Source organism: Branchiostoma belcheri, unplaced genomic scaffold, assembly GCF_001625305.1.
Source record: "Branchiostoma belcheri isolate BF01 breed outbred unplaced genomic scaffold, Haploidv18h27 scaffold136, whole genome shotgun sequence".
In the NCBI taxonomy this organism is placed as follows: domain Eukaryota; kingdom Metazoa; phylum Chordata; class Leptocardii; order Amphioxiformes; family Branchiostomatidae; genus Branchiostoma; species Branchiostoma belcheri.
The window spans coordinates 456597-484313 of record NW_017802780.1 but is presented as its reverse complement, the minus strand read 5'-3'; the positions used below and the strand labels follow the sequence as shown (position 1 = coordinate 484313).

Genomic DNA, 27717 nt, shown 5'->3' with positions numbered 1-27717 from the left:
CCCTAAAATAATACTCGAAGAGAACTTCAAAAGTCATCTTTTACTAATCATATATAATTTGTTACATTATATCATCTGATCAACCTGATCCATGCCCGAATTTTACCACTGTGAAAAATTCTTCCGTGGTAAACTGTGTCATTCCAATGACGCACTTTCAAGTATGCGCTCTCAAGATTATATACCACTCCAACTTACTTTTGACGGGAAGCCTTACTCTGGTGAAACTGTGTCATTCGTATGACGCACTTCATAGTTTGGGCTTAAGCGTATATTTCGTGCCTAATTTCATAGAAAAAATTCTTCCGTGGTTAACTCCGCACTTTCAATTATGCTCTGTTAAGAGTATCTACCACGCCAACTTTTGACGGAAAGCCTTGCTGTGGTGAAACTGTGTCATTTGTTTCACGCACTTTAAAGATCGGGCTGTTAAGAGTATATTTCGTACCTAATTTCATAGGAAAAATTTTGTCGTTGTAAACTGTGTCATTCCAATATTCGCTGTAGAATGTATACCACCTCAACTTTTGACGGGAAGCCTTATTGTGGTGAAAAAGCAGTGTCATTAGTTTGACGCACTTTATAGATTGGTCTATCAAGAGTATTTTCCGTGTCTAATTTCATAGAAAAAATTATTCCGTGGTAAACTGTGTCATTCCAATGACGCAGTTTCAAGTATGCGCTGTAAGAGTACATACCACGCCAATTTTTGACGGGAAGACTTATTGTGGTGAAACAGCAGTGTCATTCGCTTGACGCACTTTAAAGATTGGTCTATTAAGAGTATATTCCGTACCTAGTTTCATAGAAAAAATTCTGCCATGGTAAGCTGTGTCATTCCAATGACGCACTTGGTAAACTGTGCCATTCCAATGACGCACTTTCAAGCATGTTCTTTTAAGAGTACTTACCACGCCAACTTTTTAAAGGAAGCCTTGCTGTGGTGAAACAGTGTCATTTGTATGACGCACTTTAAAGTTTGGGCTGTTAAGAGTATTATTCCGTGCCTAAATTCATAGAACCTTAAATAGACCCCGTTCCTTTTATTCTAGACATTGTATTTTTAAATTTATGTATTTTGTGTTGTCTATGTTGTCTATGGGCTTTGCCTGAATCAAACAATAAAGAAAATAAATAAATAGAAAAGGTTCTGCCGTGGTAAACTGTCATTCCAATGATGCACTTTCAAGTATGCTCTGTTAAGGGTAGATACCACGCCAACTTTTGTCAGGAAGCCTTACTGTGGTGAAACAGTGTCATTCGTAGACTGGAATTTCTGACTAGGAGCTCTGATAATATACTAGTAACTAGTTTAAAATTTAGTGTCTGTAGTCTCCAGCAAATTAACAACTCTTTCTTATAATTGGGCAGTGAATATTTCAAATTTTGCTTTTAATCAAACAGATGCTATGGGTGAAATTCTTAAAATGTAAATTCCTGAAGCGTACGCGTTTTCCAGACACGAGAAATGCTTTTGAAATTGAACCAGTTGGTCATCTGCTACAATACAAATCCCTGATTTCCAGACAACCCCTCACCTGGCCTAGCAGAACCCCTCCTGCAAATGTTTTAACACTGGGTGGACAGGAGACAATTTTCGACCAATGGGCAAAATCTGTGGACACCGGGGTCAAAAGTGGTTTCTATGTGTTGCTAGGGGAGCCAACGGCCACTTTTCTGGGTGTTGGCTCCCTGCTGCAAAGTTGAGTTGAACGGTGGTGAGTATACTTTACCCACTTTTGACAGGAAACCTTTTTGTGATAAAACTGTGTCATTCGTATGACGCACCTTAACGTTTGCGTCATTCCAATAACGCAAGAAGCACTCTGCTCTGTTAAGAGTATATACAATGCCCACTTTTGACGGGAAATTTTCTATAATGAAACTTGCGGTCAATCCTATGAGTAGTATGACGCAATTTTAAACTTGCTCTTCGATAATACATTTTGTAATAAGTTTATTGCAAGTTCGTGCCCTTGGGCTAATCAGTCACAAACACCCTATGGTGTGGTTATCGCTAAAAGCCCAGTGTTTTAGCCTCACTTTCTTGAACTTAATGTTAAATCGTTACTTCATAAACGCTGTCAGAGGATGCTTACTACTACTCCCGTACACTGCCGTCGCGTTGGTAGCGCGACCCGGAAACAGCTGTGCCTCGCCTCCTAAGCGGACACCTCAAAACCCACTTTTGGTGCGTATTTTGGCTTGAAAACAATGGCGGAAACCATTGAAAACTTTGTGAATATGCATAAATTTTAACTCGATAAATCTCGTTTCTCGCAGAAGTATAATTCTCCGGTTGCACTGCAGGAGCTATAGGACAACTCAAAGACACATTTATATGGCTGATTGGACCGCTTTTGTGTAAACTATTGAGATTCTCCGTGACCATGTCTTATGCCTCAAATCGGCGCGTCACAAATATGCATGACGTCACTGGTGTTGCTATGGGCAACATTAGTCTTTAAGTTAGGACATCCTAATATTCTATTATAAACACTTTTTGTTAAAGTCACGTTGTATACCATTGAGTTTTTAGGGACTCACCTATCTATACGGTTTTGGCCAATGAAATCACATTAATGACATTATAATGACGTCATATTACTTTATAACGACATCAAAATTGTAGTTATGATAATCGTTTGCTAGAACACCAACCTCTGAAAATTTGGTGGTCATACGATATACCGTTCGCGAGTTCTGAGGGCGGGGGGGGGGGGCGAATGAGCCACACACCCCCACTCCCGTCCCACGAAGCCCATAAAACTATTAAAAGCCCGGTCTAGATAGGGTTAATTATTTCCCATTGCAGACCTGGCTTTTGGGTATCTTCTTGTTTAATTATTCTTGAGGTTTGAGAGTAAATTTATCATTTGTGTATTAAAAGTTTAATCTTCTAACAATGAGTTGTTGAAGCGCCAAAAACCTGGCCCTCTCTTTTGGAGTGGGGATTCGGTAGTCACAATCACGGCTCTATGATCAGGGACAGGCGCTACATCAATGCTGCATTCACTTAAGTGCACTAAGTTATAAGGTGCAAACCAGTAGTCTAACATGCATTTTATACCGTCATTTTGCCAAGTATATTGTCGACTATCTGGATTTTTTTCTCTCCACACATCAACTAAATTCAAGAAATTCAATAAACAGTTTAGTTCAAATCCTTAATTGCAGAATCCTTGTCATCAAAGGGTCTTTCCCCTGTTTTATCTAATTTCGTGAGGGAATTATTACAGTCCTCTCCGATTAGAATTGTCCCACTGGCGTTTTCCTGAGCTAGTTTGTTTATTTCTTTAAAGAATTTCATTTGTTTTGTCCTCTTGTTTGGTGAGAAGTGGTTAATTAGACTTACATCATTATTGTTTACTTTACCGTTTGCCATAATATATCTACCGTTTGGATCAAGAATTATCTGTTCGAAATCTGTGTTCACATTTGGATTAGATAATAATAATAATAATAATCATTACTCCTTTCTCGTGAGTTGTGCCATGACTGAAAATTGTTTCTCATTTTCTTTTCTTGAAAAGGTTTCTTGTAGAAAGACTATGTCTACATTTTTACCATGTGGCCACCTGAATTTTCCTTCCTTCGAAGTAGTTACTGATCCCTCTTACATTTAATGTTATGAGAGTTATTCTAAGATTTGTCATTTAGTATGGGTTAAAAACCTTGCTTTAACTATTCCCTTTGAGCTTGATTGATCTAGATTTACAATAGCAAAAGTGTAAACAAAATACGTATAAAATGAAATAATACAAATAATAACAATAATGATGATAATAAATAAAGTGATAACAATAAAAGTAACGTTAATCATAACTTATAGCAACAATGATAATGAAACAAAATAAAGTGGACATACATTTCGATGATCAAAACAAAATATTGTAATCAAATGTGTATGAAGGAAAAAGACAAAATTGTAAAAGGGAGTAAGAGTTGATAGGTTAGCAGTGCGTAATAGTCAACACAACTTTCAAATTTCTTCAGAATTTCTTTGTGTCTTTAATTGAAAAGCATTAAAACTTACACGGTTGTGGTACTTTTTTCCATCAGGCACTTACATTGTCTTTGAAGCTTTATCTTTGATTATCAACAGTTCTCATCTTTTCCTGCCTCTCCGTGGCCTTAAGTTCCTTTTCGCTGTCTGTAGGTAAGTTGGTATCGGTAAGATACTTCTTGTTTGCGTGGTGAGTTTGTCAGCTCTTGGCCGGGTTGGGTTGTCACATTTTCTGTAGGTCTGCGTCTGCTTTTAGCTGGTTCTAATTCTTGCCCGCCTTCCTCTCTTACAGGATCTGAAGCAGTTCCATTTGTAGACTCGTCCTGCAGCCATCTTCGAGGAATCTCCCATTGTTCGTACTGTTTGCTTTCGATGACCAGTTTGTTCTCAACAATCATTCCTCTCTTACCTCCTTCCTTGACTATTCTTAGGGCAGGTACCAGGATGTTTCTCCTCAGCTCACAGACCCCTTATCTCATTAATTTACTAGAGAAGAGTTCTCTATCTAGTGAATTAATGAGATAGCGACCCCTTATCTCATTAATTCACTAGAAGAAGAATTCTTGTTTTCTATCTAGGGAATTAATGAGCTAGCGACCCCTTATCTCATTAATTCACTAGAAGAAGAATCACTAGAGAGGATCTATACCTTTCTTTTTGTTGCGAAATAATGCGATATGCTTGATACAGCTGTTATCACGTGTGAAAGTACTTATAACGGGTTTCGACTGAAATTGTGTTTTGAATTTAAAAAAAAGAGATAAATACAATGTGTAGCTGAGGCTCTACCATGAATGATAAAAGGCTCGGAAGTCAAAGAAAGTCACATAAAACGCTGACAAGCAGTGTTATTCACAATTGTTATGCTCTGTTTTAGAGAGAAGAGCCACCATGAGGGTTCTCGGTGCCATCTTGCTTGGATGTGCGCTTCTCCTTCCAGCTACCTGCTCAGGCAAGTTTCATACACTCTATACATCTCTAATATCAATAGAGAGAAATAACAGTCTTCTTTCTGTTGTTAAGTGTTACAAAACTTTCAGCGTCGTTCCGATAGGTCCAACATGGTAGAGACTCTGAAAAGATATAACAATAAGCGCAATGGATGATTTTTCTTGTTATGAAGCTTAATTTTTGATCCTATAGAACGTTGCGAATTGTATGACAATGAATGCCAAGGATATTTCTCAATAAAACAACTGTCAATTATCGTTGCTGTTGAATGATCTACCGCATCACGTTAAGAGACTGAGTAACCTATTCAGGTGTAAAAGCTATCGTAAACAGTGTCACATGAGCCTCAAGTCATAGTTTTTAAATTTGTTAATATTGATTTGTGTGTTCATTGTTGATGTTTTGATATATTTATGTCTTTTATATGTATTCACTGTATTTTCCATGTATGTGATTATGTAATTATGTAATTTTAATGTTTGATCATTAAATGATTAGCCTTGCAGGGCTAATAGGCTTCGAAATAAATGATGATGATGATCTTAAGTTAATGGCAACAGCATCCATTTCCCGTAAATGGGGGATATTTGAAAAATTCTCTTGACAAGAATCCAATTTTAAAGCTGTTTGTTGCAAAAAGTAGTACCGTCGAAAACAGTTTGTCCTTAACAAAAGCCAAAAACGTTAGAAACTATAATTCAAAGAAGTTACACATTCACCAAATTATATAACTAATACACCAAAAAGAGAGAAAAAAATGTTCACCAACAGCCTACTATACATGGCTACAATCTGGATTTCAGGAAAGCAACAACATGACTTCAGGATTGCTTAAAAAAAGCGCGATGGGACAAGAAACACTAAATAGAACAAGCATTATAATGGTGATGCTAAGACACACAGTCAATTTGATTTGCATAAAAACCCTTGAAATAGCAAGATATCAATAATTGTCCTTCCAGCAGCTGCTGCCGTGGACAGGCAACAGGTGGTGGTGAGTGTGGAGGATATCCTTTCTGATCTCCATAAACTCGCAGGTAGTTATCATGACAGTTCTTTTTTGCATCCCATATGAAAGCCTCAGTAATGAATTCCTCCTGTTTGAAGTTATGTTAAAAAGAGCTGAAATAACGTATGTATTTCTAATGTAGTTTTGAAATTATGTTTTAAAAAACAATTAAAATTGTGTTTTAAATATGTTGGCATTGAAATCAGCATTTACAATAGTCAATACTATGAAACGAAGATGCTCTTGACCATTGGGTAGCAGGTAATCTAGAGACCCTTACTTACTGTTGCAGAAGAGAAGGAAAACGCTGCCGTCTCCGAGATGGATGATGAAGGACTTATCAAGAAGAAAGGTTGTGAAGGCCATCAGGTAATGTGAAACATGTGTCCATTAAAAAATACAATGCGCTAGATATATTCTAAAAGATGTGTTTAACGTTGAGTCTGCCTGATCTTTTATAATTATGTTTTTTTGTTAGTGGCAAGCAGCATTTCGGTGAATAAACACCTTATTTTAAAGGTTATAATACTTACCAGCTCTTCACCTCAGGCACGAACTACATGTACTGTAGAATTCTGCAAAAGATTCAGTAGCCAGTTTGCTGCCATTTAGCTTTTCTCCATCTTAGTAATTGTCTTTTTATCTTATTTAGGTAGTATATTGTGTTGCTATATCCTTGCAACTATCCGAAAGCAACCATTATAATTTGTTAACGGTTGGTTGTTCCGAAAATAGATTTATCCAGATTGTATTGGATTGCTGAAATAGCCATTATTCTTTACAGGAGGGAGACGAGTGGGGTACATCTGATCATGACAACTGTAACTGCCAAGGACCATATCGTGTCTGCTATCACGTTGACTGCCTTCCTGGTTGCGAGATCGCCCGTGACTCCAATGGTCTCTGGGACTGTCCAGGCGGCTTTTCAACAGGTAATGTTGTGTAGGATTGGATTGTGTCGCTTCTGGTCAAATCCAACCAACTTCTACTCGTAGCTTGGTCTTGTGAGAGACAATACAAGACACGTGCCGAGTTGTGGAGCATATCATATATCATTACATAATAGTAATTGTTTCCAAAAGGTATAGTAATTACATGGAAAATCATCCAGTCATCCATGTGCATAGTATAATTAGTTTAAGGAGTGGAATGTACAAACCTGCCTTGGATAAACCGCACAAGTCTAAGTAAAACGGAAACACATGAACTGTAACAATCTGAGACATAGTTGCCTTTGTAAACCAAACCTCTTAACCTGTGGAATAATGGTATTAATTGATTTGAAACTTTATTTGGGTATCAGTGGATTATTCTACAAGCATTCTTAGTGATGCTCTTGATGAGGTTTAAATAATAATTCATACCTTTTTGGTTGACTTTTCTATAGTATATCCAATAAACGTGTAGCTTAGCCTTACATTTAAGTACATGAATTGCAAAACTATATGTCAGCCAACTAGAATTTGTCCTCATTGTCTCCACACCGTGTTAGCTGACGATACTGTAGCTGACGACAATAAGAACGGCGTAAACTCGAGCATGCTGGAGGAGAGCCTTCTTCAGATACTGCAGGGTAAATTTTATAAGTTTTCTTAAGATTATCCACATCTAGCAAAGATTCAAACATTAAATCTCGCTTGTAGGGGGTTTAAATCAGTTTAAAAAAAGCCCTAGAGTTCGGTAAAATTCACTGCCTGTCCCTTTGTTGCTAGTATCTCTTTCATCTGGAAAAAAATGTGCAGCCCTGCCACTATCTGTAAAATATGTACTTATGAAAACACAGGGGCTTCCATTGTTGCATTCAACAGATAAAACATTGACTAATAAACATGTTGCAAATTCAAATCCTTCTGGCCAAATTTGACCTATAAGAGGTTTCACTTTACGTTTTGGATCTGCAAAGGACCCATTGGTAATTGTTTGGTAACTTCTAATATCACTAATGTCACAGAAGAAGATGCTCTTGAGCCTGAGATAGCGGATAATGCAGAGACTCGTGCTGTTGCAGACGAAAATGCTCTCGACCTTCGCAGGGTAGCTGACGACGGACTTGTCAGAAACAAAGGTTGTAAAGGCCACCAGGTAATTTTTATGCCAACATTTCGGACTAGACATGGTGACAACATGCTCAAGTTATATCAACGTATTCTATGCCGCCACTAACGCTGAGGACGAATACAGAACAGGACTACTCATTTTCACTTGAGTTAAGTGAGGAAAGTAGTGTAAAGTGCCTTCCCCAAGGGCACAATATCGGTGGCATGTCAGGACTTGAACTTGGGATCTCTTAGTTCCGAGTTCGCCAGGTGATTAAAAACATCAAAGGAAAATGGCAAGCAGTAAATAGTAGGATTAAGATATATAAGTCTTGACCCGCGTGCTGAATTTGCATTATATTTGCTACATGTTGTATTATATTTGCTACATTAAATCGCAAAATCAACAGTATCAATGCTATCCAGACAAAGTAAGATTTTTTAAAAATTTTTTTGCTAAAAGAGTAAAATTAAATGTTTTCTTACAGCCAGGAGAACAGTGGGGCTCATCTGATCACGACAACTGCATCTGTGGAGGATCAAGCCGCTTCTGCTATCCTGTTGTCTGTCTTCCTGGTTCTCAGATTAAACCTGACTCCAACCGCCTCTGGACTTGTGAAGTTGATTCAGTTAAAAGAGACATAACAGGTAACATTAGTTCAGGTTGTTTTTGTATCCCACATTTATTAATCTTATTTTCTCCTTTCTGATCTACTGTCTTTCTCACTGAAAATAGACACTCCAGCTGTATAATTGCTTAAAATGCATGAAGCATATAATGTTGCTTGGTGTTTTGGGGAACATCAACTCCCAATAGCAACCAACGACTGACTTCATCTACATGATGTACAAACGGCAATTCCCTGTCTGTTGCATTTCAGGATCAGCTCTTGAGGTGACTGGACGTGAAAAGGTGATCAATCTAATACTGAAATGGTGCACTTTTCTTAATTTTTGGGCCATGTATTGATCTCTTTCTCATAAGTCTTGCTGATTAAATCGTTACGTGACGTCGTGCTTTTTTGTTTCTAGCGGGAACTTATAACGGCTGCGACGGCTTTGGCAGCCTTTGCCGTGTTCTCAGACGTTGTTGGCGTAGTCGGATTCGCGTTGGACCGCTACGAGGCTGCACAAACGACCGCACAGCTGAACGAAATACAAGATCAGATCCGTGAGCTGGACGGGAAGATAGACGGCTTGACACAACTCGTCAGTGACCTAAAGCTAGGACAAGAGTACCTACAACAAGTTATCTTGTATGCCAGAGACGAACTGCGACTGAGGAACGTGCTGGACACTCTTGCCAGTATCCGGGCCAGTAACGGCCAGTATGTTGGCAGCGAGCTGCAAGGCTGGGCAGACAGCGTCCTCAGCCATGATTCAGATGGAATCAGAAATGTAGGTACACATTTTATCATATAACGAGGAGCGGTGATGCACGTAATGGGAATCCATGGTTCTGGACCATGTTTGATTTTTCTGTCAGTTATTGCAAGGTTGTGAAACGAACGCCCCAGTCCCTGTCTTGTAATTACTGTGTTGTAATTAAAGTGTTACCTAAGATTATATCGCCTTATCTAAATGTGTTGCACTGAAAGATACACTTAGAGACTACTGCTGAATACCAAGCATTTTAGATGTATTAATACGCATACATGTACCATATTATAGATAAAGCTTAAAGATGGTTGACTTCAATTTATATTTTACTAATACCACATTTGAGCATGTCTTCAAACGTCATTAAACGTATGATGTTGACGTGACGTATGGTCAATGTGAGAGAAGGTTTGGAAATCAATACGTATATGTAAAATGACGGGGCTATCCGTGCAAAGTGCAATGAAGATGGAAACTCAGTGTTATCAGTAGTATGTTTGCTTTAACTCTTGTCTTACTAACTCTTTCGTTAATTGTCTTACAGGTATTGTTCAATCTGTTAGACATGGTACAACCGCATTCATCACTGTTTGGAGGAAAATCTCTATTCGAAATATATCGTCAACAACTAAATGAACAAGCAGGAGACCTGGAACAGGATATGGTAAAGGTATGTATATTGTTCCTTTTTCAATTACTACTTTGATTTGATCTACAATTTGCACATGTACAGTTCAAAGACGTACTGTAAACGTAAAGGTATATATTCCTTTGTTTTTTCCTTTGTTTTTATTCATAACTGGCCTAGCTGTAAATGACCAGGTCCTTTAAAGTACACGTTTTGCATTTATCATACTAAGTAATATTGCTACATGTGGCAGACCTCTATGTGGTATTCTATTCTGCAATTTCAAACCCACTCACTAATAACTCTTCTGGGTTCTTAGGATATACACCAGGAAGGGTAATTTCTCTCATACATATGGCCGATAGCTCACAGCGAATTAATAGCTGGCTTTGAAGGTTTGGACCTTGTCCATAAATGCCAATTTACAAATATTATAATTTTAAAGCCAACTGATGGTTTGGACCTTGTCCACAAATGATAGTAAATGCATGTTAATTTTCACATACAGATGCGACTGAAAGTTGCGCAGGTCTACGGACTGATCGGAGGTGGGTACTCTGCATGGATTACAGCTCTGTGTATCAAGGGGCGTAAAGGTGATATTCAAGCGGTGGTACAAGAGGGGAAAACGAAGCTCAACGACGTGAAACAAAGCCTGCAACAATATGTCGATTATGGTAAGTTAGATAATGACATTAGGCTTGTATTATGAATTCGAATCTTAAACTTGAATTCTTGTTATTGCTACAAAATATTTCCCATAAAACACGATGCTATAATAGTGTGTTTATTAGTAATAAACTAGACATGCAAAAACCCATTATGTTAAATCTTGCCCCTGTTTTTCGAGATCTTTGTTGTAACTGCTATGTTTAGAAGGTTGGACATACACTCCTTTTAAAGACATTCTCTGCAAAGCTTCTTCTGCTAACGTATACTACAATAAAAGAGATTGTAGTGTCAACAGCCATGCACATGATGAACTATTAATATCAACATCTAACATGCCCTGATTCCGATTGCACTGCTGAACAACAGGCAGCTACTGATAAAAGCCACCACTGGGTAAAGCTGAAGTAAAATCACATTTACTGTATAGTCTACATGTTGCTGCATGTATTTTACTTGCAGCATCTTTAGAGATTGTGGCTTCAACAATCATTGGCACTGTAAGGTAAAATGTAATTGCTTTGTAACAAACTTTAATATGCTCCGATTTAGGTACATGCAGCGACAACTATCAACGTAAGAACAGGAAGTGCTACAAAGCATTCAGCATTTCGAAAAACTGGGTCGATGCATCTGCCTACTGCCGAAGCCAGGGAGCAGGAGGAAATCTTGCAATGCCAAAAGACAGCAGTACTAACAGTTTCCTGATCCAGTTGAAAAATGCTAAAAGCTCCTCATGGGGCTTTTGGTTCGGACTGAATGACAGGGAGAGCGAAGGCCAATGGAAATGGCCTGATGGCACGTCTCTTGGGTCTTTCAATTACTGGTCACCAGTTGAGCCAAATAACGGGGGGAAAAATTGGTTGGGTCAGTACAACAATCCTGAAGATTGTGTAGAGTATTTTAGGACACACTGGAGAAACAGTAATTGGAACGATGCCAAATGTGGCGATACAAGGTACTTCATCTGTGAGCGGACCCCAAACGGTGAGTGTACAAATATAACAACTTGTTTTGTATCATATATTGAGGCAAGCAGAATCGTTTGATAATCAATTTCCAGTTCCACTGTGATAAATTTCTAAAGTATCAGTAACTATACCCGATGAATGAAATCCAAAGAACTTGGAAATCGCTTTAATCGAATTATGTCAAATCAAGATCCTTGGTCAAATCGACCACTAGTTCAATGACTAATTCTTGTTTATTCTTGAGGTGAAAACTGTAAAGCTAAAATATAATTAAAAAAGATAATTTAAATAAATAAATACAGAAATGCATATTATTTATTAGAATATGGCATTTTGTTTCATTTGTGTTTGACCGCACTTCCACTAATAACCACTTTTTCATTATGACAGGATTATACTGACCAGACCAGTTCCTGACAATATGGTGAATCGCCCAGAGGAAATGGTGCTATAACTTTGCTTGCGACCTAACTGGTATATCAGTTTTTGTAATGTACAATGTCTTATCCACTTACTCTATCAATACCCGTGTACTTTCGTTAACAAAATCTGCAAAATTAATCATTTCGATTCTAAGTTGTGCCTTTCTAATAATAAATGTTTACATAATATGGCACCCCTTCCTTGCCTTCTATTTTTGATACAGAAAAGGAAAGGATAAGACTACTTTTCCATAACCGTTTGCTACAAATTCTATAAATTTCCCTATTCCATCGATTTTGTTTGTTTTGGGGTTAGAACAAAACAACTCAATCTAACTACTATGAAAAAGAAAATCTTCTTCCTCTATGGAGCCCCCCGCTGTAGGCCAAGCCAGATTTGAAACTCTATCTGATATCATTAAAAAAACACTCTATATGCTTGATTAGGACAATATCATTACATATAATCTTTACCATTATCCTCTATAAACATGTGCGGTTTACTTATGCAGTTAAACATACATTTGAGTTCCTTTTGAGATCCTGGAGAGTGTGTTCAGGAAACTCTCCAGCCTTTGTACTAAAACTTTACAAAGGCTGATCAGACTGAAGTCACTGTCCATTTTGAGATCCTGGAGAGTGTGTTCAGGAAACTCTCCAGCCTTTGTACTAAAGAACTTTTACAAAGGCTGATCAGACTGAAGTCACTGTCCATTTTGAGATCCTGGAGAGTGTGTTCAGAAAACTCTCCAGTCTTTGTACTAAAACTTTACAAAGGCTAATCAGACTGAAGTCACAGTCCATTTTGAGATCCTGGAGAGTGTGTTTAGGAAACTCTCTAGTCTTTGTACTAAAACTTTACAAAGGCTGATCAGACTGAAGTCATTGCTCATTTTGAGATCCTCGAGAGTGTGTTCAGGAAACTCTTTAGCCTTTGTTCTAAAGAATTTTTGCAAAGCAAATAGGCTGGGTACCTTACGATATGCAGTGGGGCTACTGATACTCCTAGGTACTGAGCTAGTATGGGGATGCCTTTTTAAAACGGGATGGCACCCGGCCATCCCGTTTGTATAAAGACATCCCCATATCAGCTCCAGGCTGATCCGTGTAGGTTTTTAAGCAATTTTTGTGTGGCCCGCTTGATTTGGCGTGTGTTCAGGTAACCCACTCTCCCTTTGTAGAGTCAGAAGCAGGTAGAATTTGCAAGCATTGTTTGAAAACCGCCCACCTGAGATCCTAGGGGTGTGTTTAGGTAACCCCCTGACCCTTTGTAGATTCAGAATCAGGTAGGATTTGCAAGCATTGTTTGAAAACGGCCCATCTGAGATCCTAGAGGTGTGTTTAGGTAACCCCCGGACCCCTTGCAGACTTTTTCGAGCAGATTTTCTAAGCATTGTTTAAAGAAAAAAATTACAACTAGAGTGTTCAGGCCCCGGCCCAATTGTTTGGGTCTTTAGCCTATTAGACATCTACACTTTTTAGTTGAAAAATTGCTGGGACTTTATTGCATCATACCAGACTGCATTGATGGATAATTTTGCGCATTGATTAAATTGCCCATGGGGATTAACTGATAACATCAAAAGGAACTAAAAATTCTGAAACTATGTTTTTGTTTTACTAATTAAACAATAAACAACCTAAATTAGTAATAAGGAGCAACAAGATTATTTCATACAAATTTTCTAAAACGAATCACCAGATCCAAGAGATTCACTACACCCAGACAACATGAAGTAAGAAAAAAATAAGTTGCTGATGTGAAAATCTGGACTTTGGAATTCATTGTTAAACCTGAGATAGAATATTCTAATGTGGGTGATAGTACACTTTTTTCATCCTCTTTTGTTTTTTCTTTTGTTCTTTCTTTCACTTCCTTAAGTCTTGGTGAAGGTGGTTTTTAAAATGACCCACTGGGCAGTCCAGGTTCAGTCCCCACTGTTTAACTCCTACCCAGATATCTATAATTTTAGATAAAAGAAGAAGTCTGCTTGGATTTTTGTATCATATTATACATTGATGGGTCATTTGGCACATTGATCAAAATAACCATAAAACTGATAACTGATAGCAGAAAAAAAATTCCTATACTGTATTGGCTAAATGACTAGATCTTATCTTGTTTTTTCTAACTAATTGAACAATAAAGTCCAACCTAAAAAAACAATTAGGAGCAACAGGATTAGTTCCTGCAGATTTTCTGAAACTAATCCTATGTTACATAGTGAAGGTGGCACCTGGCCCAGGAGATTTACTACGAAAAAAAACCGCACGAAGTAAAAAAAAAAGGTCCATCCATTGTTGATGATGTGAAAATCTGGACTTTGGACTGCACGGTTTAGCATGCTGGTGCATTTTTTGTGTGGGTAGAAGTACACTTTTCTTTTTTTTTTTTTTCTTTTCTTTCTTTCTTTCTTTCTTACTTTCTGCCTTTCTTTCTTTCTTTCTTTCTTTCTTTCTTTCTTTCTTTCTTTCTTTCTTTCTTTCTTTCTTTCTTTCTTTCTTCCGAGAAGGTGGTCAAGATCTAACATATTCTCATTTCTTATATTCAGGTTTTCTTACTACATTTTGATGTTCTTAAATCTCTTTAAGTCAAGTATAGGCAAATCTCTTCAAATCTTTAAAAGAAATTTTCTATTAGAATGATAATTCTTTTTGTTTTACATGCATGATTTGGCTTTTCTTCATAAGATGGTTAAGGTTTGGGGTATGTCTTAAAAACACAATCACAGTCTACCCGGGTACCCCTTCCCAAATTTTCAACTAAGCATTCCGACTTTGTCTGGTGTTCTGTGTTATACATAGAATATCTATAGAGGCCCGAACAGTTGGTAGAACATTTGGTAGGTGAAATTTGATACTGTTTGAAAGACAGCTCAACCCTTTTTTTAACATTGCTGGTGTCTATAGGTGTATTAATCTGTGTGACTTTCTGCTTATAATGCTTTTCTTAAATGGTTGCAAGTGCAAAGCTAGTACAAACTCTCCTAAAGCCACATTCATTTAACTTTGCAATGGGCAAATCCAAATTCAAAGCCAAAACTCTCATCTAACAAACAAAAATTAGAACAGAAACTTGGAAAAAAGTAAGCCCAGGAACGAATGAACCAATAACTGAATAAGTTGTGTGTTTTTTTTTTTTTTGCATGTGGCGTTTTCAACAAAAACTTGAAAACATTTGGCCCAAGAAACAACCTCTTAAATTGGCGTGGCCTGATTTTTTACCATCCCTTTGTTAGTCATAAAAAAGGCAACTATGTGCTGTTACATCTTTGAGTTTACATTTTTCCATCTAAATGTACACTGCACAACGATCAATTTAAAAAAGTCAATACTTGACCAGGAGAGTTTGATATTAACAAGAAAACATCCTAGCATATGGTCCATTGAAATTTGGGAATGTAGCATTATTTTTCCCTCAAATTCCTCAAACCGTCAAATTCACCACACTATATATGATTCAACCTCTCTTTCTAAATATATACAATTTTTTCAGCACAGTTCAAGCAAAGAATTTTAATCTGAGCCATTCAAATTAAGAAACAGGCTTGAAGTTCCCAAATTTGAACTGACCAGTGATCTAAGTTACTTTGAATGTCGTTCCTAACTGTGGGATTTGTTACTGCTTCAGGATAACAGAAGATAAGAACTTGTACATGTGTATGTTAAGAATACAACGTCCTTAACATTAATTAAATGCTGATGTAAAAGCAGCACTTAACAACACCGTTAATTGAGATGTTTAACATCACTGCATGTACGTGACCAGCTGGTACCCTACTTCAAAACAGAAACATCATGTATGTCAGAAATTCCAGAACTTATGTCTTCCTTAACAAGAAGGTACATATAGATGCACATGGATAGGTTAGCCTTTACTAAGCCGGCAATGTAAAAGCTAACCAATGTATGTAAACTACCAATGTAATGGCCGCCAGTATACTAACGGCTGGTAACTGAGTATTGGTACTCTACATAATGTCTGGTAGTTTCTAATTGTACTGTTATCTTGAAACAAATAATGGGTAAAAAGCAATGTGAGAAAGAAATATCGTGTCGTCGCCGTCGTTGTTACTCAACAAAACCATATCTTTTATATGTAACATCTGATATAAAAACATCTTGTCACCGACATTCATAAACACTTATAATAAAACTTGCAACCAAAGTTTTCTGTTTTTGTCCTTATTTATCGTCAGTGTGAGAGGGTGATTTTGTGTGTATGGGTAAAGAAAAAAAAGAAATTGTAAAGTTCATTAAATATGCCAACATTACAAAGGAGTGAAAGATAAGCTACATAACCCCATCCCTCTTGAGATATAAAAAGTGTCTTCGTGAGATATGCTCAAAGAAAAGGACGAGTACTTACTGCATCAGGTCTTCATCAAAACAGACACCTATCTCTTATCAAAGTAAAATGACATGTCCCAAGTTACACTGTTCACCTTCACATTAATATAAAAAAACAATAATGGACACAATAAGTCGTCATATGATTGCATATATAAGCTGCGGGTGACCAGATGATCATTACAATAAAGTTTATAAAAGAAAGACATAGGGCTTTGAATAAATAGTAAGGCCACAGCAAGGAATTTTATGGATGACATCCGCGCGCGCATTAATTTTCGCCCGATTTTTGAAAAAAAAAAGAAATTTTGTTGCCTTCTGACAGTGGTCAACATGCCGAAAATGGGCAAAGGTGTCTGTTGTCATGCCGGAAGGTGGATGGCAGATAACTAGGAAGAGAGGAGACAAGAAATGGCTCTGATTCAATGTTTTGTTTCTTACTTTGATGCAGTGATATGTGATGCTGGATGTGATGTTCCTACTGAATCAAAACCATTTGTACAATGATTGAGTCAAAATTTTACATTGTAGGAACCTTGTTCTTTTCGGCCCACCTTGTTTTTTTCGCCCGCTCGCATTAGATTTGGAGTCTGCGGAGGATGTCATCCATAAAATTTACTTGCTGTGGCCAAAAAAAGTTTAATGCAGAAATAGATTATTCATAAACTACAGTTACTGTATCAAGTTTAACATAAAATAACAAATTTCAGCCCAGTCAACTTTATCACAGTAATATAAGATTGACACATGATCGCCAATTTTTATTTTTTTTATTTTTAATGCAGATGGCCATTGCAAGTTCCATAACAGAATTTGAGTGCATAATTTGAAACTGATAGGAATAACCAACACTTCTAACAGACTAACTGTGCGTGCAAAATAAAGTAAGTGATAAAATCATAACAAATGCCAACACTTTCCATACAGTCAAGTTACCCCCATACAAAGTCACGGTCCCCTATAAGCTGTGTATTTATTTAGGACTTTCGTTGTTACATTTAAGTATTTCAAAAATAATCGAAGGCTCAAAAAAACGAAAGGATAGTATGACCCATTAAAACAACAAAACAGAAGTTAAAACCACGCTCGTCCCCAGCGCCCGTGGAGAAGCCGTAGGTTATAGATCGTGGCTTAGCCCAGGCTATGGAAAATAAACTTTCTTTAATGCAAATCTGTCGTTTTTGTTTTCTTTGCGCTTTCTAAAGGGTTAGGATAACCTACTCTACTCTGGCGGTATTGTCGTGCGCGCTCGCTAGTACGTAACGTTACACGGCGGCCATCTGAATACATGTACACTGCATTCTTTCTACTATCGGGACCTAAAACAAGACGCAAGATTCCTATTTTGGGGTATAAAATGCTGTCACAATGGTAATATATACCAAATGAAACGGACCTTTACAAAGTACCTCATTTGGTGACGCTATGAGGGTGTACCGTTATCCCTCTACATTTGCCCAGAAGGGAGTTAGTCGCGGAAGGAACTTAGCCACGGAGGGGGTTTTGGCATTCTCGCGCCACAAACTCTCGTCCCCAGGACAGTTCACTCTGCTACCCAGCATGCTTTGCGCAAAATGCGTTCTCGGCCCCAGGACACAAATACACGCTAATGCCTCCGCACTGTGTTGCTCTGGGGACCCCGCCGCGCGCCCAGATGTGGATTTAATTATAGCGCGCTAGCGGACGCTGCGGAGGAGCGTGAGTTAAAACAGTATGCCCATCCCTCACCGTATGGCGGGTGAAATGTGAATATTCTGCATTTATGCTTCCATAAAATTAGGAAAATACAACATGTAGATCTTGTGTTCAAAGTTACATATGCTAAAAATTCATACTTTTGAATTTCAAAACGTTTACAAATCATTTTATTTCAACATAAACCCACTGAAATTAAAAAAAGTAAAGCAACTCGTGGTGACTACATTTCTAGAATTTTTACATCATTAGTCAGTATGAAAATTTTTCGGTTTTCTATCTCTAAGCATACCAAGTACAACTTCAAGTACACTTCTGGCTTACTTTGCAATGTTCAGGGCGGTCAATTCGTAGGGTAAAATTTCCAATTCCACGGAAGGGGGTTACAGGGGTTCTACGCGCGGCTTCCGTGGAGCAAGTCTCAACGGTAAACCTTTTCTTAAACAATAATGAAACAATTTCACGGGTTATATCTTGTCCAAATGTGATAAAATCAGCTCTGCATATACCTCAAATGTTGTTGTTTTTATTACAATGCTTAAATGTGCGTGGAATCACTCTCAACGCGTTGAATACTTATTCTAGAACAAAAGACGTCAATAACCAAACTACTGATTTAAACCGACCCCAAATCTCACAGAAAATCCCAATTTTTTGCATTTTAGAGAACAGTATAACAAAATTAAGATTTGAGTCGGACAGTTTTCTTTATTTCAAAGTTAAAGTGTTGCTAAGGTCGAAAAATTCGCAAAAAAAAATGCGTTTTTTCAACTTCCAAGACCAATAATTCTAGAATGCCGCCATCTTTAAAAATCCGTCCGACACAGATCGAGATTTTTGTCTTGCCTACAATTTAAAACGTTTTTGAGGTAAATTGAATTTGTTTTTTGTTGCGGTTTAAATACCATGTTTGCACGCATGTCAGGCCATGTGAGTAAGTGCAGGGGGTAACTTATATCCCCGTAAACAACAATTACGATCTCCAAGGTCACACACGATAACGACAGTAGCTTTTCGTTACATGTTACATATCCACTATAAAACAGGGCATAGATGTACTATTCCAAAATCAGTTTATATTTGTTAAAAGGTTGCTTTTTTTTACTGTTAGGCGGTATTCATGTAAAAACGGACTTGGAGGCGCGGGTTTACTGTACATGACCGCGGGTGACCCCAGATCGAACGAACGTTCGGTTCGATTCACGTCATATCGAATACGATTCGATTCGAATGACGTCATATCGAACATGATTCGGCTCGAAAAAAGGTTTGAATATTTGTGCCCAAATTTGACCATCGTGGTTTGTAGTCTCTAGTTACTGTAGTACACCAGTACACTTATGAAATATTTTCAGCTTCTAAAAATTTAAATTTTTAGGAACGGCCATACAGTAATAAGAAAAAAACTAAGAAAATAAGAAAAAAAAAGGAAAATAAGGAAAAAAAACTTTACCAATATGTATCTAATTGACGAGATACCTGTCAAGACAATGAATATAAAGTCAATAAATATAAAGTCAACGGATTTCTGTGTCAATACCTTTTAATCCGCGAATAGCTCCAATACTTTGTAAAGATTCAGCAGATCAAGGCTGCTCCAGGACTGCCCTACTCTATCACTTTGTGACAGTGTTTTTCCCATTCTTGTAAAACAAATATTAAAACTCTTGTCCTGCTGTGCGCAACATATGTCGCGCGGTACATACAGTACCATCTATATAACACCCTATATAGGTACGATTTGGGGGTATTTCTTGTGGAACGCATCACACAGCAGCGAAACGCAACAAATGCGGAAGTAACTATGCCATTGCAGAGCAAAAAATTTGGGGGTCTTTGACCTAATTAAGACATGAAATTATTGAAAAATATTGTGCCAGGAATGCCAGCAGGACAAGGGTTAAAACATAAACAAAGGTGTGACAGTACACCGAGATTGGATTAGTTGTAATGAGAAAGTGTTCGTTCTAAGGTGCAGATAACATCACTAATTCTTATTTAATGACGAATTACTTCATGAAACTAGGATTAAAACAAATGAATTAACGTTAAGTTGTAATTGCAATCTAATGAAATATGTAAGACGGATAAAATTGGAAATGGATAAAAAGTAATATTATTTACTTAAAATCAACATCGTAAAATCATAATTTGCTTTAAAGGCAACATATACACCAGGTATTGATAAAACGACTTGGTGTTACTTTTTGTGTATATCGTAAAAGGGATAAAAATATGATCAACCTGACTAGGTGGGACCGCATATTTAGTTTCCCCGCCGGGTTTGATTTATACTCTGCGATGATTTGTCCACGGCCGTTCGATCACTTCTACCTCGTATAATGGTGTTAGACTGCAAGGTTTTGCATGGCGAAGGCTTAAAGGCGTACTTAAGTCCAGAAGGGAGTGTCATATTCCGACAGACATTAATTTTAGGAAATGAAAAATGCATATTACTTTACAGTATATAATTAAATGCCCATTATGCGCCCAAGTCTTAAAATGCATCGAATCCACGACAAATTCTCCAAATATCCTCAAAACTATCCCAGAACACACCACGCTACCCAATTGATGTCTATGTTTTAAACAAGAAAGTACCTTACAGACCTAATTTCGGGGGCGATAAGAAAAAATCGTACTGTTTTGTGTTCTTTGGTATCTTACCAACATTTGCCCTTCTTGGTGTCCTTATCACCCCTCATTTATGCCGAAAATATTGACGATAAAAAAAAACGGCGTAATCTAATTATCTCCTTCATAAGTGGCGTTATGTAATTATCTGTTTAATTAATATTTACATGCAAATAAGTTGAGGAAATCAAAACACGCAGGAAGAAACTGGCAGCTCACTGCATTAGACATCCTTATATCATAGCATCCAAAATAGAGGTCAAGAGAAGTAAAGCAAGTAAGTTTTTAATAATCAGCTGATCCGTGTGCTTGTCTCCTATTATTTTCACTGAAAATGTTTATATTGACTTGGAGTGTATCAGTATTGCGTAATCCAGAGTTCCCGTATGTATCGATGGTGGTTCAGCATGTGGGAAAATGACATTGATACCACTTTACAAACATGCGCCGCGTAAGTCGTACACGCGAAATTATGTAAAAAGCCGGCTAGTTATGCATTCATTGCAGGATAATCTACCGGAAAATATCACTCCCTTCTGGACTTTAGTACTCCTAAAGGTGGTGACTTCATCCAAACCGTGTAAAATTACCAAAGGACGTAAAACTCTTGCCGTGAGCCTAATTAAATAGGGCGACGGAGAAAGTCTATGGACCCTAAGGGTGCCAGCCCAGACAACAACAGACACCAAACAAACCGTAACGTAGAAAAACAGGTAGTTTATGTTGTAGCTTTGTGAGTAAGTAGCATAGCAGCCACGACTTCAGGCGGAATGTGTAAAAACCGCAGCGCGCACAGGTTAAACTTCTACATCAAGTACATAGAATTCCACTATACCATGGTATAACTTTACTATGAACGAGCACAAAAACTTAATTAGCAAATTAGAATCAAGCTATTGGCAGATTTCGTGATGACTTTGCTGTAAATATCACTACAATGTAATCTACTGTTAACTTACGATGGGGTAAGATTCTTGGTTAAAGTATCCCCTGTGTTAAACACCGTGCACAGACATCTCACCATTTCACCTCCTAGAACCCGGAATTTGGGCTGATATATTATTTCTTACAGTTTGATTGATAATATCGTTTCGGGGATTATGGTACAATAATGCAGCAAGCCAACACAAACATGTCCCCCTCCTTAACCCTCAAACACGCGAACGGTGTCCATTTGGACCCCATGCGTATATTTTTATGTGCTATTTGAAAATTTTTGATGCGAAAAAAAAATTCCTCCCGTGACTTTGTCAATAAACCTCTTCTTCAACTTCTCCTAAATGTTTTGTAGATTGCCACAAATTTGTAAAAAAACGGGAAGTCTGATGTAAGACCGCCTGGGGTCATATTTGCACTTTCCTACACACAAAATTGTTCGAATGTCCTCAAAATGTCATCAAGGAAGCATTATTTCTTTAATATTATGCAGTATGCCAAGTAACCTCAACCTAAGGATTTATGTCATCAGGTTTTCAGAGGTTATGACCTTTGACAATCATATGAGGTCAGAGGTCAACCCTATGTTCATGCCTGCAGGCCTCATCCTATTTTTTGCATAGAATTATTTTAATGAGTTGGAATTTTTTTTACACTTAATCATGCCAAAATATACCTCTTACTATGTTTAACAGATATATGTGCAAAAGATCATTGAAGGAATGCAAAAAGGAAAATGGGGTCCATTTGGACCCCGTTCGGTCATTTTCGTCGCAGAAAAGTTCGGGTGTTTGCGGGTTAAGTTATCTCACTGAGAAGGTATAGAATTGAAAAGCAAAATTTGTCACAGCTTATCAGTGGCATAACAGATGATACAAAAATGTGCGCTGTTGGGATTCTCGTGAGGCTTAAAAAAGACGAATCATGAACTTGCGGCCCTCAATATTCGCCAGCCGACAGACATTTTAAATACACACCTTTTATCTGCGTTAGGCCAACAGTTCACTACCATATATTAGGAAACTCGTAAATAATGCATAAGGGTAAAATATTCTTATCAAGGTTATTATATTACGTTTAATGAGGTATTGCACTTCTTATCATGTGTAGAGGTTAGAAGAAAGTTTTGATTAGAAAGCTAAACCTAGCTATAATGCCGTGGGCACAAAATGCAATAATTGTACATGTTTGTGATGAAACATACAATTAAACCACCTAGCTACGAAAAGTTTCAAATCAATAAACCAGTCATCATACATTAAGCCTTCGTTGAAACTGCAGTTCCGATGTAGGGGGCGTTTCCTGTCCCCAAGCTGACCTGGCAGGACCTATCAGTGTGACGCTTTGTGGTGAAAGAATAGTTGAGGGAACATTTTCAAGGTCATGCGATCCCTTTGCTTGTGTAGCTGTAGTGTTTCACCGAGAGGGGATTTTGATGTATGCTATAACTAAAGCTCGAAGACTAAGTTATGAAAGATTTGCATTTTCAAAAGATATCTTTGGTAACAGCGTTTGTAACAGTAAAGACAAGCTTAAGTATCATGTGCGAGGGATATCAGTGTATAGCTTGGAAGGTGACACTGAAAGGAGTGGAGTTTTCAAGGCCATGTAAACACTCCGCTCAGTGTAGCGTGACGTGTTGCCTGCGGTATTCTATTCATCAATTGTGCTCGAAGTGCTGCTGTTTTCAGAGTAATCAGTAGGGGGCAGTGCTGTACAGGTCTACATGTACTTAATGTACTAAGCCTGCACCCACAGCTATTGTTTATCTGTAAACCTAAGTACGTAATATTAGGCAGCTCTGATGTAACGTTAAGGAGATTTTAGCACCTACACCCAACGCCATGTAGCATCAAAGAATCTCTCTGTATTGTTATTATATGAGACACTGTATTCATGTAATTAAATTCCAAGTACCAGTTTTAACACCCAACCTCACTATGAAAGTACCAGTTTTCACCCAACCTCACTATGAAACAAATCACCCCTTACAAAGTATTTCTATTCAAAATACAGTTCATGGGGAAACAAGAAGTTCGAGTTATGTCTAGAAACGATTAGTATAGTTTCAATGAACCTGAAAAAAATTATGGATGTACTTTGTACACTATTTTCTTGTTCTGCAATTAATTTGAACTATATGGGAACGCTTCACAAAGGGAGGCCGTGAAGATGGCCCGCACACAAAAATTACATTTTCCTCTCAAGTAGGACTGAGGAGCGGTGAACCCTATCCCCACCGATTGGCCCTCAGTTTGTCCTGCTTGGAGGGTTTCCCTGACCATGGGTGTGTGCGTGGTCAGTGGACAGTCTAGTGCTGTACGAGGTAAGGACGAGGTAAGGACGACCTCGCCCTCCACGAGTCCTGCGACTCCACTGGTGCCAGCTGTATCGGGTCTGCCTTTCCGGTGTGGAGGGGAGGGGGGGGTGCTTGCTGCGTGGGAAACAGCCTGTCCCCCAAATATTTCTCTTCTATTCCCAGGCTAGAACTTCCCTCTACGTTCTTGTACTTATTTGCTTTGTGTACATGTATGACAGTACGTGTTTGTAATATGGAAACTGACTGTATCTTTGAGAGGCCACTCCATCGGCCATACTACTGAACTGTAGCGGCAACACAACACGGGAAGCAGCAGATACCGGTTATAAACCTTCTACTCGATTGTTGTAGAGTAGGGTGCCAGGGATTGCTTCTGTCGGTGGGAGAGATCATCACATCTCATTGGACAGCTACCGCCCGTTTTAAGCTGGGCAGCCCCCAGCCAGTAGGGTGTTGCCCCGCCACAGTCCGTCTTCCCTGCAGGGTGCGCTGGGCTTAGGGCTTGAGAGCCTGAAAGACGAACTGTAACCATTGTACCGAGACAAATGGAAAGAAACCTACTCTTAGAATTGGCTGATGTAATGTGCGAACAATGACTCCAGGACTGTCGGATGACCTTCAGAAAATAAGTGACACTAGAAAAACAGCCGTGATCAATAATGAACTCTTAAAGACTTAATGTCGACATTGCCACACTCCAAGAGACCCGTTTGGCAGACTCAGGGACCTTACGTGAAAGTGACTACACATTCATCTGGCAGGGAAAAGCCTCTCAGGAAACTAGAGAGCATGGTGTGGGATTCGCCATCAAGAACTCCCTATTAAACTCAACTGAACCCAGAGAGAATGGTACAAAGCGAATTCTCACGCTTCGGCTTCACACAAAAAATGGTCCTTTGAATCTTGTGAGTGTGTATGCTACAACATTGTACTCACAAGAAGAAATCAAGGATGAGTTCTACTGCCAACTCCAGTCTACCATCCAAGGTACATGTATACCCAAGCAGGAAAAGCTCCTCTTACTGGGTGACTTCAACGCCCGGGTGTGTGCTGAGTCACTGCTGACTATGACTCCTGAGCAAACTACCTTGGGAAATTTGGAGTTGGCAACATAAACGACAACGGGCAACGTCTACATGAGTTCTGCACTGTCAATGGCCTGTGAATCTCCTTCTTCAACACCAAACACAGCACAAGGTATCCTGGCGCCACCCTCGCTCCAAACACTGGCACCAACTGGACCTGGTTTAATATTGCGAGACCCCGCCACTTAAATGATGTGTTACTTACCCGCTCCTATCACAGTGCCAACTGTGATACTGACCACTCCTTGGTCCACTACCTTTCGTCAACGCCACTAAGAGACTGCAAAATGTCAAACAGGAAACTAAAAGTATACAAGTCAAGACAATAATGATGCAAATTAGTCACGAAGCTCCGGTTGTTGCAGAACAGGAGCAGATAATAAATTATATAATCAGATACTAACATATTGCCAATAAGGGATTAGGATCATATTGCTTGTAATAAATAGAAATAGACATAGGGTTTAAACGTTTGAGTTCAATTTAGAGTTTTCTCTGACACCAAAATGTTACCATTAAATATATGTTACGTGACCATAAATTGTTTGTCTGATGTCTTCGTAGGGCATAAAAGGAGCATATGAAAATGTGAAGATGAACCTGGTTCATCACACATGCATTGTCTACCAGCTCCTACACCTCCGCACAAGTCTACAGACAAAACAGTTGGGCAAGTCCACTTCAACTCCTCCTAGGAGAGGGGCAGCATGGGAAATTTTACATTCATAGACGCATTTTAATTGCTTTCTTATTACGAAACCAATACACACATCTTATATTTAACACCTTCAACTGTTTGATTTTAATCAAATCTTGTGACCATTGCAATTATTCGATATTTTAGGAAATAAAAACGTTCACTTTATCGGTGTTTCTACATGTATATTTATTCAACCTCTATATCATCTCCTGGGCTGAAGTCTTAGTCTCAGTTGCACTCTCCTAGAAGGTGTTTAAACCTTGATGTTTTACTGACGTGAGTTTAGGCGATTTTATATATTTTGTTTTGTACTGGTATCTTGTTTTAGTCAGCCAAACAGCGGTGCGGGGAATCAAGCCCTTCCCAGCAAATTTGATACTGTTTTGTTGCCACCAAAAAACAACCAAAAGATACGCTTGGAGATAATCTCAACTGCGCTACTGAGGTCAGTCCGACGCTAGACCCATAAACAACTCGCCGACAGAAGCCTACAGAAGAAGTAAATACGGTTTGTCTTAATCTTCATTCTTCATATCTCCACATAACTTAACAAATCATTGTGACTAGTCAAAATATATCTCCTATCAGGGCTGACTCCTGGCGAAAAAACACGACTTCAACTTTTTTGGGCTAGGAACGCAGGAATTGCTTACTCCGCGTTAATACTTGAACTTTTATTTATTTATTTATTCATATATATTTTTTTAGTATTAGACAGGAAGCCAGAATTGCTTATATGACACCTTCTGCTCAAAAACATACAACGAATGTAAACACATTGACAATATACATGCATAATTGCAAACAAGACAAACCAAGATAAATACAAACAAGACAAGTTGGTGATCTGTCAATTATGAGAATCTACCCGTACAGTAAATGAAGTTTTGAACTGCATCAAAAACATTACAGTTTTGTAAATGTGAAAGTGATGTGGACCCTTGAAGTAGTAACAAACACAGGGAACTGTCATTGAAATGCTGTAACTGTACTACGTTTTTACGTGTATCATAACCAAAAAAAGTATGGAGTAAATCATGTGATCTGTTTTTCCACAAGCAAACGAGACAGCCCGCTCCTGGTCCCTATGTTCATAAATAGTTATTCCAGTATGGATGATAATCTTTACTTGAGTAGTGGATTGATTGGTATGCACAGTCTGTTTTCTCTTTCTTGATCGAAACAAAACAACTGTCCAAATTGTAGATCTTATGTCAAACCACAGATGAACCTGAAATATAATTCAAACACAACCGTTACCATAAATATCTAACAAGGTAACATTCCTCTGGGTGTTTGAGGCGTCCCTATATGTTCATCACTAAGAAAGAACGGTAAGTTTGTGACTACATAATCTCAAGTCATTCAGGAAAAAGACAGTGTTTCAGTATATATGTATTAAACAGCTTAAACATTCTTAAATAAAAAGTGTACTAGTATGTCACAACCCCAACCGGTACAAAGCCGCTGCATGTACTAGAAGTCTTAGCATTGATATGCATTGTCTGGTATCAGAAGATGACTCACGGGCTGCTTCATCAACATAGAAATTGATTGATTTCGTCTGTCCATGACAATAACATACGTCACTGTCTTTTCCACTGGGTATATAGTATGCAAATTGCCATATAGAATTCATAAAAAGCATTGTTAAATGTGTGCTTAGACATGATAGCCATTTAATTCATCAAATTGAGCAATGGCGAGTGATAAGTCACCATCATCATCATCGCAGCATGTCAATGTGAATCATCATCCTCCAAGCTGTGTCCGTTGCTGTCCGTTACGCCCCCTCCCGTTGGCAACCAATCAGTGCAAGGTCAAGCTCGCACGTTCCTCTTCAAGCCAATGATCGCCCCTTCTACTCTTCCTTTTTCCTGCTAGACGCTAATTTAATGCCACTCCCGAAAGCCTTAGAACAGCTA

At 38.3% G+C, this 27717-nt stretch overlaps 1 protein-coding gene across 1 annotated transcript in view; it reads left to right on the top strand.

The window, feature by feature from the left end:
• The first annotated feature begins 4897 nt into the window (after window positions 1–4897).
• Window positions 4898–27717, top strand: part of LOC109464302 — a 69036-nt gene continuing 46216 nt past the window's right edge. Inside the window, exons 1-12 of the mRNA XM_019761255.1 lie at window positions 4898–4958; window positions 5920–5994; window positions 6259–6335; window positions 6751–6898; window positions 7459–7539; window positions 7918–8048; window positions 8491–8650; window positions 8884–8915; window positions 9035–9400; window positions 9927–10052; window positions 10519–10687; window positions 11232–11666. Coding sequence (XP_019616814.1) covers window positions 4898–4958; window positions 5920–5994; window positions 6259–6335; window positions 6751–6898; window positions 7459–7539; window positions 7918–8048; window positions 8491–8650; window positions 8884–8915; window positions 9035–9400; window positions 9927–10052; window positions 10519–10687; window positions 11232–11666 — 1861 coding nt within the window. The remainder of the gene's footprint in view (window positions 4959–5919; window positions 5995–6258; window positions 6336–6750; window positions 6899–7458; window positions 7540–7917; window positions 8049–8490; window positions 8651–8883; window positions 8916–9034; window positions 9401–9926; window positions 10053–10518; window positions 10688–11231; window positions 11667–27717) is intronic.